The following is an 18,941-nucleotide window of genomic DNA, read 5'->3' on the forward strand; positions in this document are numbered from 1 at the left end:
GATAGATAGATAGATAGATAGATAGATAGATAGATAGATAGATAGATAGATAGATGGCACAGGATGAGTTGAAGATGAAACGGTGATATCTAAACAATAGAATTAAGGGGTGAGAGAGGATTATACTGGGAGAAGGAGAAAGGGAGAGGTAGAATGGGGTAAATTATCTCACATGAAAGAGGCAAGAAAAGCTTTTACAGTGGAGGGGAAGTGGGGGAAGGTGAGAGGAAATGAATGAATCTTATTCTCATTGGATTTGGCTTAAGGAGGGAATAACATACATATTCAATTGGGTATGGAAACCTATCTTACCCTACAGGAAAATAGGGGGGAAGGGAATAGAATGGAGGACAGATTGGGGGAGGGGGTAATCAGAAGCAAACACTTCTGAGGAGGGACAGGGTGAAAAGAGAGTAGAATAAAAGGGTGGGGCGGGATAGGATGAAGGGAAATACAATTTTTCACAACATGACTACTATGGAAGTGTTTTACATGGCTACAGATGTATAACCTGTATCAACTTGCTTGCCATCTCAATGAGGGTGGGTGGGGAGGGAGGAAGGAAGAGAATTTGGAACCCCAAACTATACAAACAAATGATAAAAATTATTTTTACATGCAACTGGGACATAAGATATACAGGTGATGGGGTATAGAAATCTATCCTGCCCTACAGGAAAATAGAAGGGGAAAGTAATAGAAGGGAGGGCAGATTAGGGGAAGGAGTATTCAGAATGCATGCTGTCTTGGGGTGGGGGGAGAGGAGAGATGGGGAGAAAATTTGGAACTCAAAATCTTGTGGAAACGAGTGTTGAAAACTAAAAATAAATTAATTTAAAAAAAAAGATTTCTTGAAGTAAGATGTCTAGGCTCTTTTCGGTCATGGTGTTCACGTAAGCCAATGATTCTTCAGTTTTTTCCACTTGATCTGTTTTCCAGGAAAGCTGTTGCTGTGAGATGCCTCACGTCATCAGTCTTTTGGAATCGTTAGCGTCTTTAAATTCTTGCTTCGTCTCTTCCAGGCATTCTAGTTGAGTTTCTCCACAGGCTTTGTTTTTCTCTGAGCCTTTGCTTGTAGGTGTTTCTTCTGGGTTTTTGTCCTGAGCGTACTTACCCCTGTAATTGCTCAGTATGGAGTTTCTTTCTTTTTTTTTTTTTTTTGTTTGCCCACTCTTCCAGCCTTCTCTCTGACATCACACTTGATCTTAGTTAGGGGTAGGTTCTGTGGCACATCTCGAGGGAAAGTCTAGGCTGGTCCTGTTGCTGTTCTCTTCCAGGATCTCAGGGACAGCTCAGGCTGGGGGTCTTTGAGCTTTTGGTGCTCCTGGGGTGGTCTGATCCAGGAAGAAGTCTTGATTTTTGTCCCCCTGGTCTGAGCTCTGCATGTCTCTGACTTGGGTTTAGGCCTGAGGAATGGGGTGCTGCATCAGCCGGCTGGGAAACGTTGCTGGTTCAGAGTGATGGAATTGCGAGGCTTCCTTTGGTTTGGGATTCCTGCCCTAGTTATTTGTCTGCAGGCTGAGTTAGAGGCTGAAAATGAGCTCCTGCTCTACATGTTGGGTTCTGGGCCACGCTGCTGCAAGCTTCTGAGATGCCTCTTTTTCTTGGGATACTAGCATTCTCCCCAGGGCCTTCTTCGCCAGCAAACACCATTCCTGTGTGCAGAGATTCCCTTCTCAGTTGCCGTGGCTCTGTGACCAAACCTGGGTCGTGGACCACAAGGCTGTGTATTTAATAGGATAGAAATGAAAATGTCCATTTACTTCTGTGTCCATTTGCCGAGTTTTTTGTGATTTCTCCAGATTGTTTATTTTTCCAGTTGTCAGTGTGTGTGTTATTGTTCTGATGGTGTTTTTTTCACTTTGTATCGAATCATTTCCTACAACTCTTTCCATATGTTTTTGTGTTCTTCTTGTTACTTCTTTTTAGACTTACCATACTTTTTATCACCATAATACTGTTAGTTTGGTTGTTTCCTATTAGGCACATGGGTGTTTCCAGTATTTTTCCTCTTGAAAAAAAAAATGCTACTATGAATGCCCAGTATAGTTCGGTGGGTTTTTTTCCTTTTGATAAATTTGGTAGATCTTGTGGTATATTGCCAAAATACTTTCCAAAAAGTCTTCATCAAGTCATAGTTCCACCATATGTGTAGTTGTGTGTCTGTTTCTCCACAGTCCTACCCTCCATTGAATTGTTTTTTTCCTGTTTGCCCATTAGAAAGGAGTTTGGGAAGGTCAGAACAGGTAAAAGTTATCTTAAGTCGAAAAAGTCAAAGTAGTGATATACTCTGGGGGTCTCAGGACCTCCCCTGCCAAAGTCTTTTTAAAAACCCACTTTCATATTTTCCTTTCCCAGAGGCAAAGTAAACAAAAACAGCTTCAGGCCCACATCACAACTGACTTGCTCACAGCAGTTCTGACTATTGTGTGAATAGTGAGGGGGCTGGGGTGCAGTGACTCCTGTCATGTCTCCCCAGTTCCATCAGTATCCTAGGCCACAAAGGAGGGTAAATTAATGCCTCTGATTGTTAGATTTTGATTGGTTGTTTTAGGGTCAGTGTGGACATTTTGTTTTTGTATTGGATTATTGCTTTCCTTTGACCACTTACTCATCGGGTTCTAGGAGGAAAGGAACCCGAGAGGCATCTAAACCAATAAGCATCTGAATGGGAATCATCTCTATGACGTGTTTGTTTCCTTGGACACAATTAATGAGGGCCAACTCTTCCAATTTTGCATTGCAATTTTAAGGAAACTTTCTTAAATCAAGCCTACGTGAGACTCAGCAACCACCAGTTACCCCTCTTCCATGTGAGAGTGAGCTGCCTCCTTAGAGAAGACTTCATTTCTCAGGCCTCTACACCGTAGCCTCTCATTCAGCAAACATTCTTGCTTCTTATATTACTGAGAGGGTTGGGGCCATTTGCTGGCACAACTTTGGTGAGTCTTTAGTCATTTCTTACAATCTCAGAAGATGAGGTGTTCTTTCTCTTTCCCAGGTCTGACCTCTGTACTTGCACCATTGACCCCATCTCCTGCAAGGTTTATTTCTGTGAGTCATTCCCCTTCTTTCTTCCTCTCTCTCTTTAGTCTCTGTCAGTCCATTGGCTTCTCCCTTTTCCTTACAAACACGTTCAAGACTCGTATATTGTGCGTGTGTCTCTGTCTATATGTAGCTCTTAAATCAATGAGCTCGAGTCCTGTCTGGGGACCAGTTCATTATGTCATTTATTTATCTGTTTTTCTTTGCTCTTGATACAGGACTGGCTCAGTCAATCAGTGAGTCAGTGAGCATTTTAGAGCCTACTTTGTGCCAGCCAGGGATGATACAAAGACAAAAGTGAAACATTCCCTACTTCTTGGAAACAATGTGCACGTAGAAGAATGTAGAAAATAAATACACAGTCATTTTGGGAGGGAGGCACTAGCCGCTGAAGGGATTGGGGAAGGTCTCCTTGAGGAGGTGACTTTGAGCTAAGCTTTGCAGGAACCTGGGAGGAGTCACATTTCAGGTATCAGGCCAGCCTGTGCAAAGGCAAAGAGATAGGAGCTGAAATAGCATGTCTGGAACTAATCAGAAGGCCACTTTTGTTGGGGTTTACAGTATGTGAAGGAGAGTAATAAATAAGTTTTGGAAGGTAAGTGGGATCTAGGTTGTGATGGGCTTTAAAGGAGAACTAGAGAGTTGATATTTGATCCTTTGGTAATTGGGAGCCACTGCAGTTTATTCTATAGGGAACTAACATGGTTAGATCTGTGCTTTCAGAATATCACCTTAGCAGTTATGTGTAGGATGAATTAAAAAGGGGAGAGATTTGAGGCAGGATAATTGGAAGGCTTTCACAATAGTTTAAGTGGATGGTGACGGTGTGAGTAGAGAGGAAGGGATGGATGAAATATATGTATTGAGTCAAAATCTAGTGCACTTGCAAGTGATTAAATACATAGGAGTGAGAGCAAGGAATCAGACATGAGCCTGAGTGACCAGAAGGATGGCGGTGCTCTCCTTTGAGATTGGGATGTTTGGAAGAGGGGCGGAAGTGAGTTCTGCTTTGAGCATGATTGGATCTGAGGCACTTAGAGCATCGTTGATATGTGCCCAAGTGTTGGCTTGTAGAAATCACTGGGTAAGTCCTTGTTTCCTTATTTGGTGATGTGGGACTGGAGCTAAGAAGAGAAACTAGAGATGAATGAATTTGGGAGTCATCTCCATGGAGAGGAGAACTGAATAACTGATGAGGTGACCAAATGAGAGGTTGTGAAGAGAAGAGAGAAGGGGACCTAGGATAGGAGGGTGAGGCATACCTACACATTTATAATAATTGAGAAAAAGAGACTCAGATGGAAGGAGAAACATGAGATAGCAACTTGATAAAAATCCAGAGAGGAGAGAGTCAACAGTTTCGAATGCTGAAGAAGGGTCAGAAAAAGATAGTTATTGAAAAATGGTCATTAGGTTTGGTAATTAAGACATTTTTGATGATTTTGGAGAGGGTAGTCTCAGTTGAGTGATGAGGTTGGAAGCCAGAATTCAGAGACTTTAGAAGAGAGGAGAGGAGGTAGAGGTACTTTCTCAAGGAATTGAACAGAGAAGGAGAGGAGAGTTAAAGGGTGATATCTGTCAGTGGTGGTAGGATAAATTGAAGTTCTTTAGTTTTTTCAAAGAATGATGGATATGCGTACGTACGTGTGTGTGTGTGAGCAGCAAGAAAGGAACCACTAGACAAGGAAAGATGAACAAGAATGGGGATGATAATGTAGGCAGTTTGTTGGAAAAGGTGGGGAATGAGATGAAAGGTATATGGAGAGGGGTTTATCAGCCTTTGCTAAGCAGAAGGACCATTTTTTGGTCAGAATGTAGTAAGGTGCGATGGAGAAGGGGGGGTTAATAGTAAGGGATGATGGCCCTAGGGTGTGAGATGAGGAAGGGAAAAGGAAAAAGCTCCACATAAATGAGCGTTCTCATTTTCATATTGTTCATCATCCTCCCTATGGAGGAAAGAGAACCTAGAAGTTAGCGTAGGACAGTTTCCTTTCTGTGAGCACTGAGAATGGTTTGTATTCATGCTTTTTGTTTGCTTCTTTCAGATTCTGTTATTCAAGAGACTAAGTCTGAAACCATGGATTCTACTCCCAAGCAGAGTATTTATATAAGAGTACCATCCCAGGGAAGACTCAAAAAGGATGATCCCAAGATGGAAAAGACATGGGAACACGATGTCAAATTAGAGAGGAAGAAGAACAGCCAGAGGAAACAATCCAGACAAGTGACAATCACTCCCCAAAATCTTGCTAAACAGAGGCATCTCCATGAAAGTAATACACATGGAAGAAAGTTTAGTTTAGGATCAGTCTTTGTTCCAAAACAGAATGTTCCTTTAGGAAAAAGTCACCAGAATTATGGCACACAAGGAAATAGCATCAAACCAATTTCAGACCTAGTTAAACATAGTAAAGTCTCCAAAGGGAAGACCCTTGCTAAGTATAATTGTAAGAAGCCTTTCAGTTCTCACTCAGACTTTGTTCAGTTTCACATGATGCATTCAGGAGACAAACCATGTAAATGTAATGGATGTGAGAAAGCCTTCAGTAAGAGCTCACTTCTTGCTGAAAACCAGAGGATTCATCCTGGAAAGAAAAATGAATGTGAGAAAGAGTTAAGCCATAGTGGAAGCCTGTCTCAAAATAAGAGGGCTAATGTTGGAGAGAAACCCTTTAAATGTCATTATTGTGGCAAGGCCTTTAACAACAACTCAAGCCTCATTCTGCATCTAAGAATTCATACAGGTGAGAAACCCTTTGAGTGTAATGAATGTGGCAAAGCCTTCAGCCAGAGGGGAAACCTTAATGAACACAAAAAAATCCATACTGGAGAGAAACCCTTCAAGTGTAATGAATGTGGCAAAGCCTTCAGCAGCAATTCTAGCCTTACTCTGCATCAAAGAGTTCACACTGGAGAAAAACCTTTTAAGTGTAATGACTGTGGGAAAGCCTTCAGCCAGAGGGGAAATCTCAATGAACATAAGAGAACTCATACTGGAGAAAAACCCTTTGAGTGTAATGAATGTGGGAAAGCCTTCAGTCAAAGGGGCCACCTTACTGAACATCAGAGAATTCATTCTGGAGAGAAACACTTTGAATGCAGTGAATGTGGGAAAGCCTTCAATCATAGAGTGTCCCTTATCGATCATCAGAGAATTCATACAGGGGAGAAACCCTTTGAGTGTAATGAATGTGGGAAAGCCTTCAACCAGAGAGGGCACCTTAATGAACATAAAAGAATCCATACTGGAGAGAAACCTTTTGAATGTAATGAATGTGGGAAAGCCTTCATCCATAAGGGAAGTCTTACTGAGCATCAGAGAATTCATGCTGGAGAGAAACCCCTTGAATGTAATGAGTGTGGCAAAACCTTCAGCCATCGAACTTCCCTGTATTCTCATCTAAGAATTCATACTGGAGAGAAACCCTTTGAATGTAATGATTGTGGGAAAGCTTTCAGCCATAATGCATCTCTTATTTATCATCAGAGAATTCATACTGGAGAGAAACCTTTTGAATGTAATGAATGTGGGAAAACTTTCAGCCATAGGAGATCCCTTCTCCATCATCAGAGAGTTCATACTGGAGAGAAACCCTTTCAGTGTAATGAATGTGGGAAAGCCTTCAGCCAGCGAGGGAACCTTTTTTATCATCAGAGAATTCATACTGGAGAGAAACCCTTTGAATGCAATGAATGTGGAAAAGCCTTCAGTCATAGTACATCCCTTATTTATCATCATAGAGTTCATACTGGTGAGAAACCCTTTGAGTGTAATGAATGTGGGAAAGCGTTCAGCCAGAGAGGGCAACTTAATAAGCATCAGAGAATTCATACTGGAGAGAAACCTTGCAAATGTAACGAATGTGGGAAAACCTTCAGTCAGACAGGACACCTTCTTAGACATCAGAGAGTTCATACTGGGGAGAAGCCCTTTGCATGTAATAAATGTGGGAAGTCCTTCAGCCAGAGAGGAAGCCTTGTTCTACACCAGAGAATTCATACTAGAGAGAAACCCTTTCAGTGCAGTGTGTGTTCAAAAACCTTCAGTCATAGGACATCCCTTATTTGTCATCAGAGAATTCACAATGGAAAATAAGCTGATGAATATAATGAATTTGGAAACTCCTTCAGCTTTGGTCATCTTAGCCACAGGGGGTATCTTACTAAATACCAGAAAATTCATAATAATGGGAAACCTATAAGTGTAATGGCTGTGAGAACGCCTTCAGCACTAGCTGAACCCTTCAAGCACCAGAGAATTCATATGGAAGAAAAACCTTATAAAAGTCTCAACTGATAAAACCTTTGATGTAGTCCATGCCTCATCAGGCATCAGAGACTTTATGTTGGAGATTAATTAATGATGGGGAAGGAATATTCTGGGGAAGACTTCATGAAAAACTGCCAGCTGTCCAAGTACTGTATAGTTAAGATGGGAGACTTCACCACCAACTACATTATTGGTTCTTTAAGAGATAAGAGGCATACCTCCCTTTATCACCCTTCCTGTAATAATGTCAGTAACACATTCTGCAATCAGTATGCTCAAGCAGTATCTGAAAAGGCATTTGTGTTACCAAGGTTACAAAAAATGTTTAGTCAAATCACTGAAGTGTTATATTTATTTAGTTGCAAGGGATTCTATTCTCCCCACACTTCTCTTTAATTTTTCCTTTTAAAAATAATAAACTTAATATCCAACAACAAAAAATACAGTTGCACAAGCAAGAATAAAGTATTATACATGAAACTATAGACCCCATTCTTTGTAGTTTGTTAAATAAAAATGTACATTCACATCAGGTCAATCAGCATGGAATAGTGTGACTGGTGGCCTGTCTGCCGTTTACTACCTTTGTTGCTTTTGGCAAGTTGCTTAACCCTTCTCTGTGTAGAGTAACTTCCTAGGAGCTAAATACTAACAGCTCTTCCTATTTCTGTTGAGGGTACCAAAAGCATTCTTCTAGTCACCCAGGTTTGTAACCTTGGAGTTGTCTTTCCTTCTTCATCCTCTTAACCTATCAGCTACTGACTTGTCGTTTCCACTTCCCCAGCATCTTTTGAATCTGTCGTCCTCTTTCCCCTCAGTTTATGCCTGTTCAGACCCATATCACCTCTCACTTGGACTACTGTAGTAGCTTTCTCATTGCTCTCCCTGTCTCTTCTCCAAGTGGTGGGGTCACAGAGCCAGATTGCAAGCACTGGAGAAAATGGAGCCACTATATGGAGATGGCTTTCTTCCATCTTGAAGTACTGGAAGGGTCAATTGAAGAGGATTGTTAAAAAATAATATGTTGGTGCAAGCAGAGTAGAAAATGAGGTCTTCTGAGTAGGGTGGGTTATTGTATAATGTAGGTGAATTGAGGATAAAAAGCTGGAACAGGATAGTCATCTTTTTTTTTTAAGGCTATTAGTATGTGAGAGATTGAAGGCGGAAAAAAAAATCCACTCTGTTTTTTCCTTAGCAAGTATTTGTTGCGAGCTGTCATTGCTGCTGAGACGAGAGAAATTCTCTTTCCTACACGGCCCCTTGCTGAAAATCCAATAGAGAGCTTTGAAAAAAGGGAGAAGGGGGGCAGCTAGGTGGCACAGTGGATAGAGCACTGGCCCTGAAGTCAGGAGGACCTGAGTTCAAATCCAGCCTCAGACCAAACACTTGACACTTACTAGCTGTCTGACTGTGGGCAAGTCACTTAACCCCAATTGCTTAAAAAAAAAAAAAAAAAAAAGGGAGAAGGGTACAAAAAGGACAGAGCAGTTTCCAGAGCTCAGTCTTTTAGACCATAGAAGGGAAAAGTTCTTCTGATGTGTCCATATACCCTGCTTCTTAGTTGACAATCATGTATAAGTCAGCCCCGGTCACTGGAGACCAATCAGTTTTTTGCATCCTTCCAGAAATGCTGTAGGGCATATGTCTAGTTCCATGAGAGGTCCTCTGAAATCTCATCAAATGGATGAGTGGGGAAATTTATCAAGTTGAGCAAAGGTTCTACTACAAAAAAAAAGTATGTCTTGTGTTTAAAAAATGTTTCTGTTCTGGTTTTTTTTTTTTCTATTCATTTTAAATCATCAAGGAATACTATGTTTTGTCAGACTTTTCTTGGATATTTTCATATAGTGTGAGTTTTTTGTTTATGTGCTGTAATATGTTGTTAATATTGCTTATGTATACTAAGATTTCATTCCAGCAATAAACCCTGCTTAGTTGTTAGAATGTAAACTCCCAGAGAACATGGACTGTTTGAACTGTTTTTTCTTTTTATCCCCAACACTTAGCACAATGTCTGGCACTTAGTGCTAATCAATAGGTGATTAAATAATGCTTGGTGATTGATGAGGAATAATTTTGTTCCCATATTTTATAAACTAATATTTAGTATTTTTGCATGTATGTGAAATAGAAAATAAGTATAATTTTATTTTCTGGCATCATCTTGCTGAAATTTGCCCATTTAATGCAGTACCAATCAGGATTTAATTCTGATTATTCATATTATTATTCATGAAACTGAATAAGAGAATAGTGAAATTTACGTGGAAAAACCTGAGCTTCAGATGGTCACTGAGGGGGTACCCTTGTTTCCTCCACCAAGTTGATTAGTGATCACTTGGGCTCTTTGGCAGGCCTGTATTGGGGATGGGACCACTCCCGTTTTGTGTCTTTTTGGGGTGTATGTACCTCAAAAAATAACCCCTGCCAGGCTCGTGGAGCTCAGCAAGCAGACAGGAAACAGCTGCAGGACACCTGCGCATGCTCTGAAGCTGAGACCCAAGCCCACAATTAGGCATGTCCAGAAACAGACACCGGTTGTCTTGAGGGAGATTGCAGTAGTCAGAGTACTCACTCTTGTAAGAACAAGGCTCTCCTCGGCCAGCCTCCCCATTAGACTGGGAGCTCCCGGACAGCAAGAATTCTTTTACCTTTCCTTATGTCCCCTGTGCTAAGCACAGTGCGTGGCACATAGTAGATGCGTAATAAATATTTTCTTTTTTTTGGCTAGGCAATGGTGTTAAGTGACTTGCCCAGGGCCATAGAGCTAGTAAGTATCAAGTGTCTGGGGCCGGATTTGAACTCAGGTCCTCCTGACTCCAGAGCCGGTGCTCTATCCATTGTGCCACCTAGCTGCCCCTTTAATAAATATTGACTGACCCATTAGTAGGTATAAACTATTTTATACCCAATTCATGTTTTTACATTGAATACTTTTTACTTCCCCATTTTAGAGAAACTTTTGTACTTTTTGCATGATAACTTTTATTATAATTAATCTCATCTTGGGGTTGGGGGTCAAGGAACTGTATTAGCATGAGAATGGTGAACCTAACTGCTATCTAGAGATTCCCCAGGATTGAAGTGGGCCACAGGTTGTGCTTGTGGCAAGACTGGAAGTACTCTGGCCCCTGTGCCCGCAGCCATGATTCTTATGATGAATACAAAATATATTCGAGGCAAATACAGAGGACTTTCAGGAAGACTCACGAGAGGAATCCTCAAAGGCCTCCGAGGTTAGTTTGCGGCTGTTGTCCTTTGTTCTCGAAGAGGACCCAAAGGGCGTCACTGTGTTGGGGTCAGTGTGCAGTGTGTGTGACCGTGGCTGATCAGACCAGTATGAACTCGGGTTGGGCACAAATAGTCCACGTGAACACTTGGAGTGGAGACATCTCTCAGTTTGTGAATTTTGAGTTTCTTTTCAGGTCCTGCCATTCTGCTTTGCTCATAGAGCACAGTGCCGTCTTTAACCTGGGCAGGCCATGCTGGGCAGTCCTGTGCAGTGTCTCCCATGTCCCACAATTGATTACGGAGTTGTTTTTGCTTCTGAGGCGGTCAGGGTTAAGTGACATGCCCAGGGTCACAGAGCTAGTGTGTGAGGCCATATTTGAACTCAGGTCCTCCTGACTCCATGGCTGGTGCACTATTCCCCATGCCACTCAGCCATCCTCGATTCCATAGTTCTTCAGAGAGACCCGAAAGTGTCTTTGTATCACTTTTTCTGACCTCCATGCGAGTGCGTGGACTTGTTCAAGTTCTCCGTAAAATGGGCTTTTAGGCAAATATGCCTTTGGCGTTTGAACAATGTGGCCAGCCCATCAGAGTGGCACTCTCTGCAGTAGAGTTTGAATGCTTGGCCGTTGAGCTTGAGAAGGGACCTCGGTGTCTGGTGGCTTATTAAGTGCCAGCTGTGTGCCAGGTGCACTATTCTAAGTGCTGGGAGGTGGCACTTAATCTGTGCCTTGTTGAAGGGAACCAAGGGGAGAGCAATTCAGACATGGGGGGCAGACATGGGGGGTAGAGACATGAACTTAGTGAGTGGGAAAAACACCATAGGCCAGTTTGGCTGGCCTACAGAGACAAGGGTGATGTGGAATCAGTCTGTAAAGATGGAGTCTGCTTGTGATAAGCCTTTACATGCCAACAAATGGAAGGATTCGGGGACAAAAGATACATGATTTATTCCTTAAAATTGAAAATGTTCTTGATTGAAAGCAGGAAGCCCTGGTGTCAGTAAACAGCACTACTCCAGATAGTAGTAGTGAGGACCTGAACAAGGGTGGAAGCCATACAAGTAAATGGATAGAGAGACAGACAGTAAAAAGATATTGTAGAAGGCAGATCGACAGGGTTTGGCAATATCTGGGATATAGGTTGGTGAGGGAGAGGAAAGTCAAGGACGATGCCAAAATTGTGAACCTCAGTGACTGATAGGATAGTAAAGTCCTCAACAAAAAAGAGCAAATCGGTGATAGAGGAGGTTGAATTGAGAGAAGTTTTGGAGTAACTGCTATGTCGTGTATAGCTAACATTTACCTAGAACTAAAGGATTGCTCTGCAGATTAGGCATGAAAACGGTAAATAAAGGCTGTTACTTGGGATTGGGGGTTGGCAAGGCATGATCAGTGTTGGTCAATCACAGTTCAACAAGGGCTGGTGGACTGAGGGAACAGATCAGATGTTTGGCAGAGTTCTAGATCGTGGTAAGGACCAGTTGAAGGTGAGGAGTAAAGCAGAGGGGGATTGTGAAGGACACGAGGTTGTGGTCGGAGAAGAGATGTTGAAAGTTTGGGATCGTGGAGGTGGAAGAGAGGGATGGTTAGGTTAAGGCTATGACCATCCCTTTGCATGGCTGAGGTGGAATGGAGATGAAATGAAAGTCTGTCAGGAGGCTGGGGTGTTTGAAGGGAATCATTGGGTATTTTGAAGTTCTCAAGTATGAGAGTGGAGAGACTGAACTGGGTGCCATACTTTTAAGAAGAGAATGACTAGGAAGCCTAGAGTTGATTATGACAAGAAATTGGACTGTTATAAAGATGGATGGAGTGAACCTAAGAGCAGAGATTGCTGAATGTTGGTGGCAAAGTGGCAGTCTGGAAGTGAGGATAAAATACTCTGCTATGTCCATAACCTCCAATATGGGAGGAATTAAATTATTTTCTCCAAACCTCTAACACCTCCCCAAATTTCCCCCAAGAAATAAAGTAATCCAGTGACCTTATCAGGCCAGGACACTAAGAAATCTAGTAAGGTAACAGCCTGATGAATTAATACCCCGAAAGATATAATCTCCAATCCACAATGTGCACCTTCGACTCCCTTACCCTACTCAATAGAACCTGACCAATGGGTGTGTGCTCTGGGATGCACTCAGCAATTTCCTTTCTGTCAGCACATTCTGCCCCTGCCTCCACCCCAGCATTCTTTGACAATGAGCATCAGAGCACAGATGTCCCCTTCCTTCCCCTCATGTCGATAAAGGAGATGATAAAGTGGAAGTGCTCTTTGCCTGCACGCACTGCTACATGAGCATTCACATAAAGAAACAAACACCAGGAACTGGGGCCAGGCACTTGTGTGGGAATGTGAGGAGCAGGTCTGCCCTGAGCCTGGCATTCAGCTGAGCCCAATTCTGTATCCCCAAAAGCCACATGAGGCAGAGACTGAGGCCAGCAAAAAAGCATAAGACGAGGCTGAAGCAGCTTTGAGGCCCAGTCTTCTGGAGTCCACCATGAAAGTGGGAGTGAAGAGGGAGGGGGTTCTGGGGTGCTGGGAAAAAGCCCCATATCACGGCGCGGTCTGCCTGAAAGAATTCAACCCAAAAAATAATCTTCCAGCCAGAGAAAAAGTTTATTAAAGACAAAGCATATGGGCCAGACTCCCAAGGAACCCAAACATCAGTGATCTAAATGGGGGCCAAGGTGGTCAGGTGACGCTCGTGAGGATGAGCGGGCTTGAGGCAGTCTCAGCCTTTTGGGCATGAGGAAAGCTCAGCTTCTGAATGGGGGAGGCCAGGTGAATCCCAAGCCAGGTGACGCCCATAAAGACGGGCGGGCGTGAGAGTCTCAGCCTCTAAGGGCATGAGAGATTCCCAGCGTCTGAGTGGGGGCTGGGGTGAATCTTAAGTACAGAAAGATTGTGAGAGGGATCTAGGAGTGGCCAAGTAGTTTGGGGTGAGGGGAGGCAGGGCCTAGGGAGATCTGCATGGGAGTGGCCAGCAAGCTGGGGTGAACAGAACTGCTGGGTCCTGAACCTCGTGGGCGCCTAGCTAGGATTAAGGGTGGCCAGAGGAAGAGGGGTTGGTTGGGTTGTTTGGAAGGTAATAAACAATGAGAATAGATAATGAAGGGAACTGAAAGGTAGAGTTTGCTTTCAAAGGGAAATAAGGCAGTTTCTAAAACTTTAATGTTTTCCTGGGACATTAGACAAACTGAAGCCAGGTTCTATTTGGGGCCAGGAAGGAAAGTGCATTTGAATAAGATTACCAGGTGAGGCTGAGGCTTTGGAAAAGGGCTTAACAATAAAACTATTAGTGGCAAAGGTCTCAGCTTCTGAAACTGAATGAAACCCTCTTGAGGAGGAGGGAGGAAATGAGTCATAGAGGCATATGGGGGGGGGAAGGACAAATTATCAGAGCTCTTGGGAGGAAGAAAGCTTGAGTATAACAAGATAAATCAGTAGGGAAGACATTAAAGTAGAAGATTGACATTTGGACATCAAATGAGTCAAAGTGTTTCTGAGTAAATCCTGCAAGATTGAAGAAATTGAAATAATACTTGACAAGGCACAAACCCTGTGGATTACTAAGACATCACCAAACCACGGCAGGATGTTCCCAGATAAGGGCAGCTAGATGGTGTGGTGGATGGAGTTCCAGCCTTGAAGTCAGGAGGACCCAAGCTCAGATCCGACCTTAGACACCTAACACTTGCTGGCTGTGTGACCCTGGGCAAGTCACTTAACCCTGATCGCTTCACCAAAAAGCAAAAAAAAAAAAAAGATGTTCCCAGATGGCTCAAGAGAGAAATGAGAATCATGAGACCATAGATGTGAGTGGTAGAAGAGAAAATTTGGAATCCTTAGTGGGGAGGGAAAACAATAGATTGGAGATACAAATACCCAGACCTGAAGGGAAATCTAGATGGAGACAAAAAGAAGTAATGTGAAAAAACATGTGATCTCTGTCTAAGAAAGACATTGACATCAAAGTTAGGATTATAGATACAACTTAAGAATCAGGTCTCACAGAAGAATAGAATAAATATAAAAAAACAAAATAAAACACAAACCTGGGCATCATAATACAAGAAATAATACAAGAAAACTGCCTAGAACTTCTGAACTCAGAAAAGAAAGTGCCAATTGAAATAATATACAGATTTTCTTTTGGGGAGTAGAGTCAGGGAGTTGGGGTGCAAAGTCCAAAACAGCAGTTAAATTTTATACATCCAATGATAAATTTTGCAAACAACCAAGATAAGGTCAAAATGGGTACATGATTTAGACATCAAGGGTGAAACTATAAGCAAATTAGAGAAAAAGGAATAGTTTACCTGTCAGATCTATAGAGAAGGGAAGAATTTATGATGAAACGAGATAGAGAACATTATGAAATGCAAAATGGATGACTTTGATGACATTAAATTAAAAAGGTTTTGCACAAACAAAGCCAATGCAACCAAGATTAGAAGGGAAGCAGAAAGCCGGGAAACAATTTTTACAGTCAGTGTCTCTGATAAAGTCCTCATTTCTAAAGTTATATATAGAGAACTGAGTCAAATCTATAAGAATACAAGTCATTCCCCAATTGATGAATGGTCAAAGGATAGGAACAGGCAGTATTCAGAAGAAGAAATCGAAGCTATCTATAGTCATATTAAAAAATGCTCTAAATCACTATTAATTAGAGAAATGCAAATGAAAACAACTCTGAGGTACCATCTCACACCTATCAGATTGGCTATTTTGACAAAGCAGGAAAATGATAAATGTTGGAGGGGATGTGGGAAAACTGGGACACTATTGCACTGTTGGAGGACCTGTGAACTAATCTAACCATTCCAGAGAACAATTTTGAACTATGCTGAAAGATCTACAAAACTGTGCATAGCCTTTGATCTAGCAATACCACTACTTGGTCTATATCCCAAAGACATAAAAAAAAAAAAAAAAGGAAAGGAACTATTTGTACAAATATATTTACAGCAGCTCTTTTTGTGGTGGCCAAGATTTGGAAATTGAGAGGATGCCCATCAATTGGGGAATGGCTGAACAAGTTGTGGCATATGAATGTAATGGAATACTATTGTGCTATAAGAAATGACAAGCAGGATGATTTCAGAAAAACCTGGAAAGACTTACATGAACTGATGCAGAGTGAAGTGACCAGAACCAGGAGAACACTGTACACAGTAACAGCAACATTGCAGGATGGAGAACTGTGAATGACTCAGCTCTTCTCAGCAATACGATGATCCAAGACAATGCCTGAGGACTCAGGATGAAGCATGTTCATGCTATCCGCCTCTGGAGAAAGAACTGATACTGTCTAAATACAGATTGAAACATGCCGTTTTTCAGTTTTTTCTTTCTTTTTTAAAAATTTGAGTCTTCTTGTACAAAATGATTAATATGAAAAGGTTTTACATGATTGCACATGTTTGAATTATCTTGGATTGCTTACCACCTCAGGGAGGGGAGGGGAGGAAGAGAAGGAGGGCTAGAATTTGGAATTCAGAACTTTTAAAAATGTTTAAAAATTGTTTTAACATTTAATCTGGGGGGGGGGGATGTTGTACTTAAAAAAAAGAAAGTCATGTTGACTCAGTGACCTGTTGCTCTTATCCTTGCTCTTCCGTCAGTGGAGGGGAGGCTCTGCTGAGAAAGGCAGCACATGCCCCTTGTTAGCCACCTCCGCCTGGGACATTATCCCCCCTCCCTGCAAGCTGTCAGGCGCTGGCTACCTTGGGGTGGAGCTGAGATGCAAGGGCCTGACCCCTTGCTGCTGTTGACCCATCCGACTTGTCTTGTCTCCTTCCAGAGCTCCCAATAAAAGTTGGCCCAACTTGAAGCCGTCCACGTTCTCCAGTGATCAGCCCTTCAATGTGTTGCTACCTTGGTTTGCTCGGAATAAACTCCTTTTAATGCCCTTTGGCCTGAGTTTTGCCTCATTAATCGGAGTAAAAGCCAGAATGAAGAATTTTCCTCTTAGCAGGGGGGAGGGCCTGTGCAAAGGGGCTAGAGGAAAGGTTTTTTTAAAATTTAACAAGTCCCGTAACTCCTCCCATGGGACTCGGGTATCTCGGCTCCCCCACAGGGCCTAAGGCTCTTAAAATGAGAGAATAACCCCCAAGGAAGAATAACAAGATGTCTGTTCAAGAGGAAAAGTCTCCTTGAGGTTGGGGATGAGGTCTGACAAATCAGGATTGCAGATGGACAAGAGGCCAAAGTCAGTTAATGAGCGGTAAGCACCAGATACAAAGAAAGAGGAAAAATAGGCCATGCCCTTGAGGAGCTTCTGGTTTAATGGGGAAACCGCCAAGCCAACAAATCTGTACAAGCAAGCTAGAGAAGCAGGGAAGACTGCGACCTGAACGTTGTGCCTTAGACTTCCTGACTTCCTTTTTTTTTTTTTGAAGTCTTAATCACTGAATGGGTGTTGCCTCAGTCAAACTAAAGACCTGAGCTTGAAAAGGCCAAGGTCTCCCACTGTGTCCTGAGCCATCTCCAGTCATCCTGATCCATATCTGGCCACTGGGCCCAGATGGGTCCGGAGGAGAAAGTGAGGCTGGTGACTTTGCACAGCCCTCCCTCACTTATATCCAATTCACTTATATATCATGGCATCACCTCCTTGATGTCAAGAATAAAGGACGAAGGGGCAGCTAGGTGGTGCAGTGGATAGAGCACCGGCCCTGGAGTCAGGAGGACCTGAGCTCAAATCCGGCCTCAGACACATAACACTTACTAGCTGTGTGGCCTCGGGCAAGTCTCTTAACCCCATTGCCTAGCCAAAAAAAAAAAAGAATAAAGGACGAACAGCAATAAAGCTTGTAATAGGGCTTAACAAATGTTTCTTGATTGACTGATTTTTTTTTAAAGAGTCCTTTCCTTTTATCTAGGCCAGCTAAATGGCACAGTGAATAGTGGCAAGCTTTGGAGCTAGGAGGATCTGAGTTCAAATCTGGTTTCAGACACATTGGCTATGTGACCTTCAGCAAGTCATATAACCCTGTTTGTCTCATCTGTAAAACGAGCTGGAGAAGGAAACGGCAAACCGCTCCAGTATCTTTGCCAAGAAGACCCCAGACGGGGTCACGGAGAGCCGGACACAACTGAAAACAACTGCACAACTACAAGAGTGCTCCCTGTGATTACCTTCAAGGCCAGAGAAATGAGGAGCTGACAGAGACAAGCCAGTGGAACCAAGTGAGGCGCCCCAGCCGTGGCTGTCCCAGAGAGCGTCTGAGACGCGTGGCCTCCAGCCCTGGGCCCCACACGGGCTCAGCTGTGTAAAGATGAGGGGCTGCCTTATCTGTGTGTGTGTGTGTGTGCACGTGTGTCTGTGTGTGTGTGGGCGCATGTGTGAGCGCGTCCAGGACACATCACCTCCAGCCATGGGCCCCACATGGGCTCAGCTGTGTAAAGAAGACGGGCTGCCTTATCTGTGTGTGTGTGTGTGTGTGTGTGTGTGTGTGTGTGTGCACATGCCTGTGTGTGTCTGTGTGAGGGTCTGTGCATATGCCTGTGTGTGTGTGTGTGTGTGTGTGTGCATGTGTGAGAGCATCTGGGATGCGTCACCTCCAGCCCTGGGCCCCACACGGGCTCAGCTGTGTAAAGAAGACAGGCTGCCTTATCTGTGTGTGTGTGTGTCTGTACATGCCTGTGTGTGTCTGTGTGTGTGCATGTTTCTGTGTGTGTGTCTGTGCATGTGTATCTGTGTCTGTGTGTGTGAGTGAAGATCTGTGCATGTGTGTGTGTGTCTGTGGGTGTGTGAGTATGTGTATGTGTGCGTGTCTGTGTGTCAGTGTGCTTGTGTGTGAGCATATGTCTGTGTGTATGTGTATGCGGGTGTCTGTGTGTGAGTGTGCATGTGTGTGAGCACATGCCTGTGTGTGTCTGTGTCTGTGAGAGGGTCTGTGCGTGTGTATGTGCACCTGTGTCTGTGTGTGTGCACGTGTGAGAGCATCTGGTACCCGTGGCCTCCAGCCCTGGGCCCCACACGGACTCAGCTGTGTAAAGAAGATGGGCCGCCTTATCTGTGTGTGTCTGTGTCTGTGTGAGGGTCTGTGTGTGTGTGTAGTGTGTCTCTGTGTGTGCACATGCCTGTGTGTCTGTGTGTGTGTGCATCTGTGTGTATGTGCACGTGTGTCTATGTGTGTGAGCACGTGTGTCTGTGTGTGTGTGTATGTGTGAGAGCATCCAGGATGCGTCACCTCCAGCCCTGGGCCCCACATGGGCTCAGCTGTGTAAAGAAGAAGGGCTGGCTTTTCTGTGTGTGTGTGTATGTGTGTGTGTGTGTGTGTGTGTGTGCGCGCATGTGTGTGAGCACGTCTGTGTATGTGTGCATGCATGTGACTGTGTGTGAGTGTGCATGTGTGTGAGTACGTCTGTGTGTGTGTATGTG

The 18,941-nt window shown here is 43.4% G+C and overlaps 1 protein-coding gene across 1 annotated transcript in view; it reads left to right on the forward strand.

Annotated features, from left to right (window-relative positions):
• The window catches only part of LOC114042614 (zinc finger protein 665-like), a 30,691-nt gene extending 23,451 nt beyond the window's left edge, over positions 1-7,240 (forward strand). The window contains exon 7 of the mRNA XM_027861300.1: positions 5,091-7,240. Coding sequence (XP_027717101.1) covers positions 5,091-7,141 — 2,051 coding nt within the window. The 3' untranslated portion in view covers positions 7,142-7,240. The remainder of the gene's footprint in view (positions 1-5,090) is intronic.
• Positions 7,241-18,941: the final 11,701 nt, after the last annotated feature.

This window comes from Vombatus ursinus, unplaced genomic scaffold, assembly GCF_900497805.2.
Source record: "Vombatus ursinus unplaced genomic scaffold, bare-nosed wombat genome assembly UNPS02014656.1, whole genome shotgun sequence".
NCBI classification, from domain to species: domain Eukaryota; kingdom Metazoa; phylum Chordata; class Mammalia; order Diprotodontia; family Vombatidae; genus Vombatus; species Vombatus ursinus.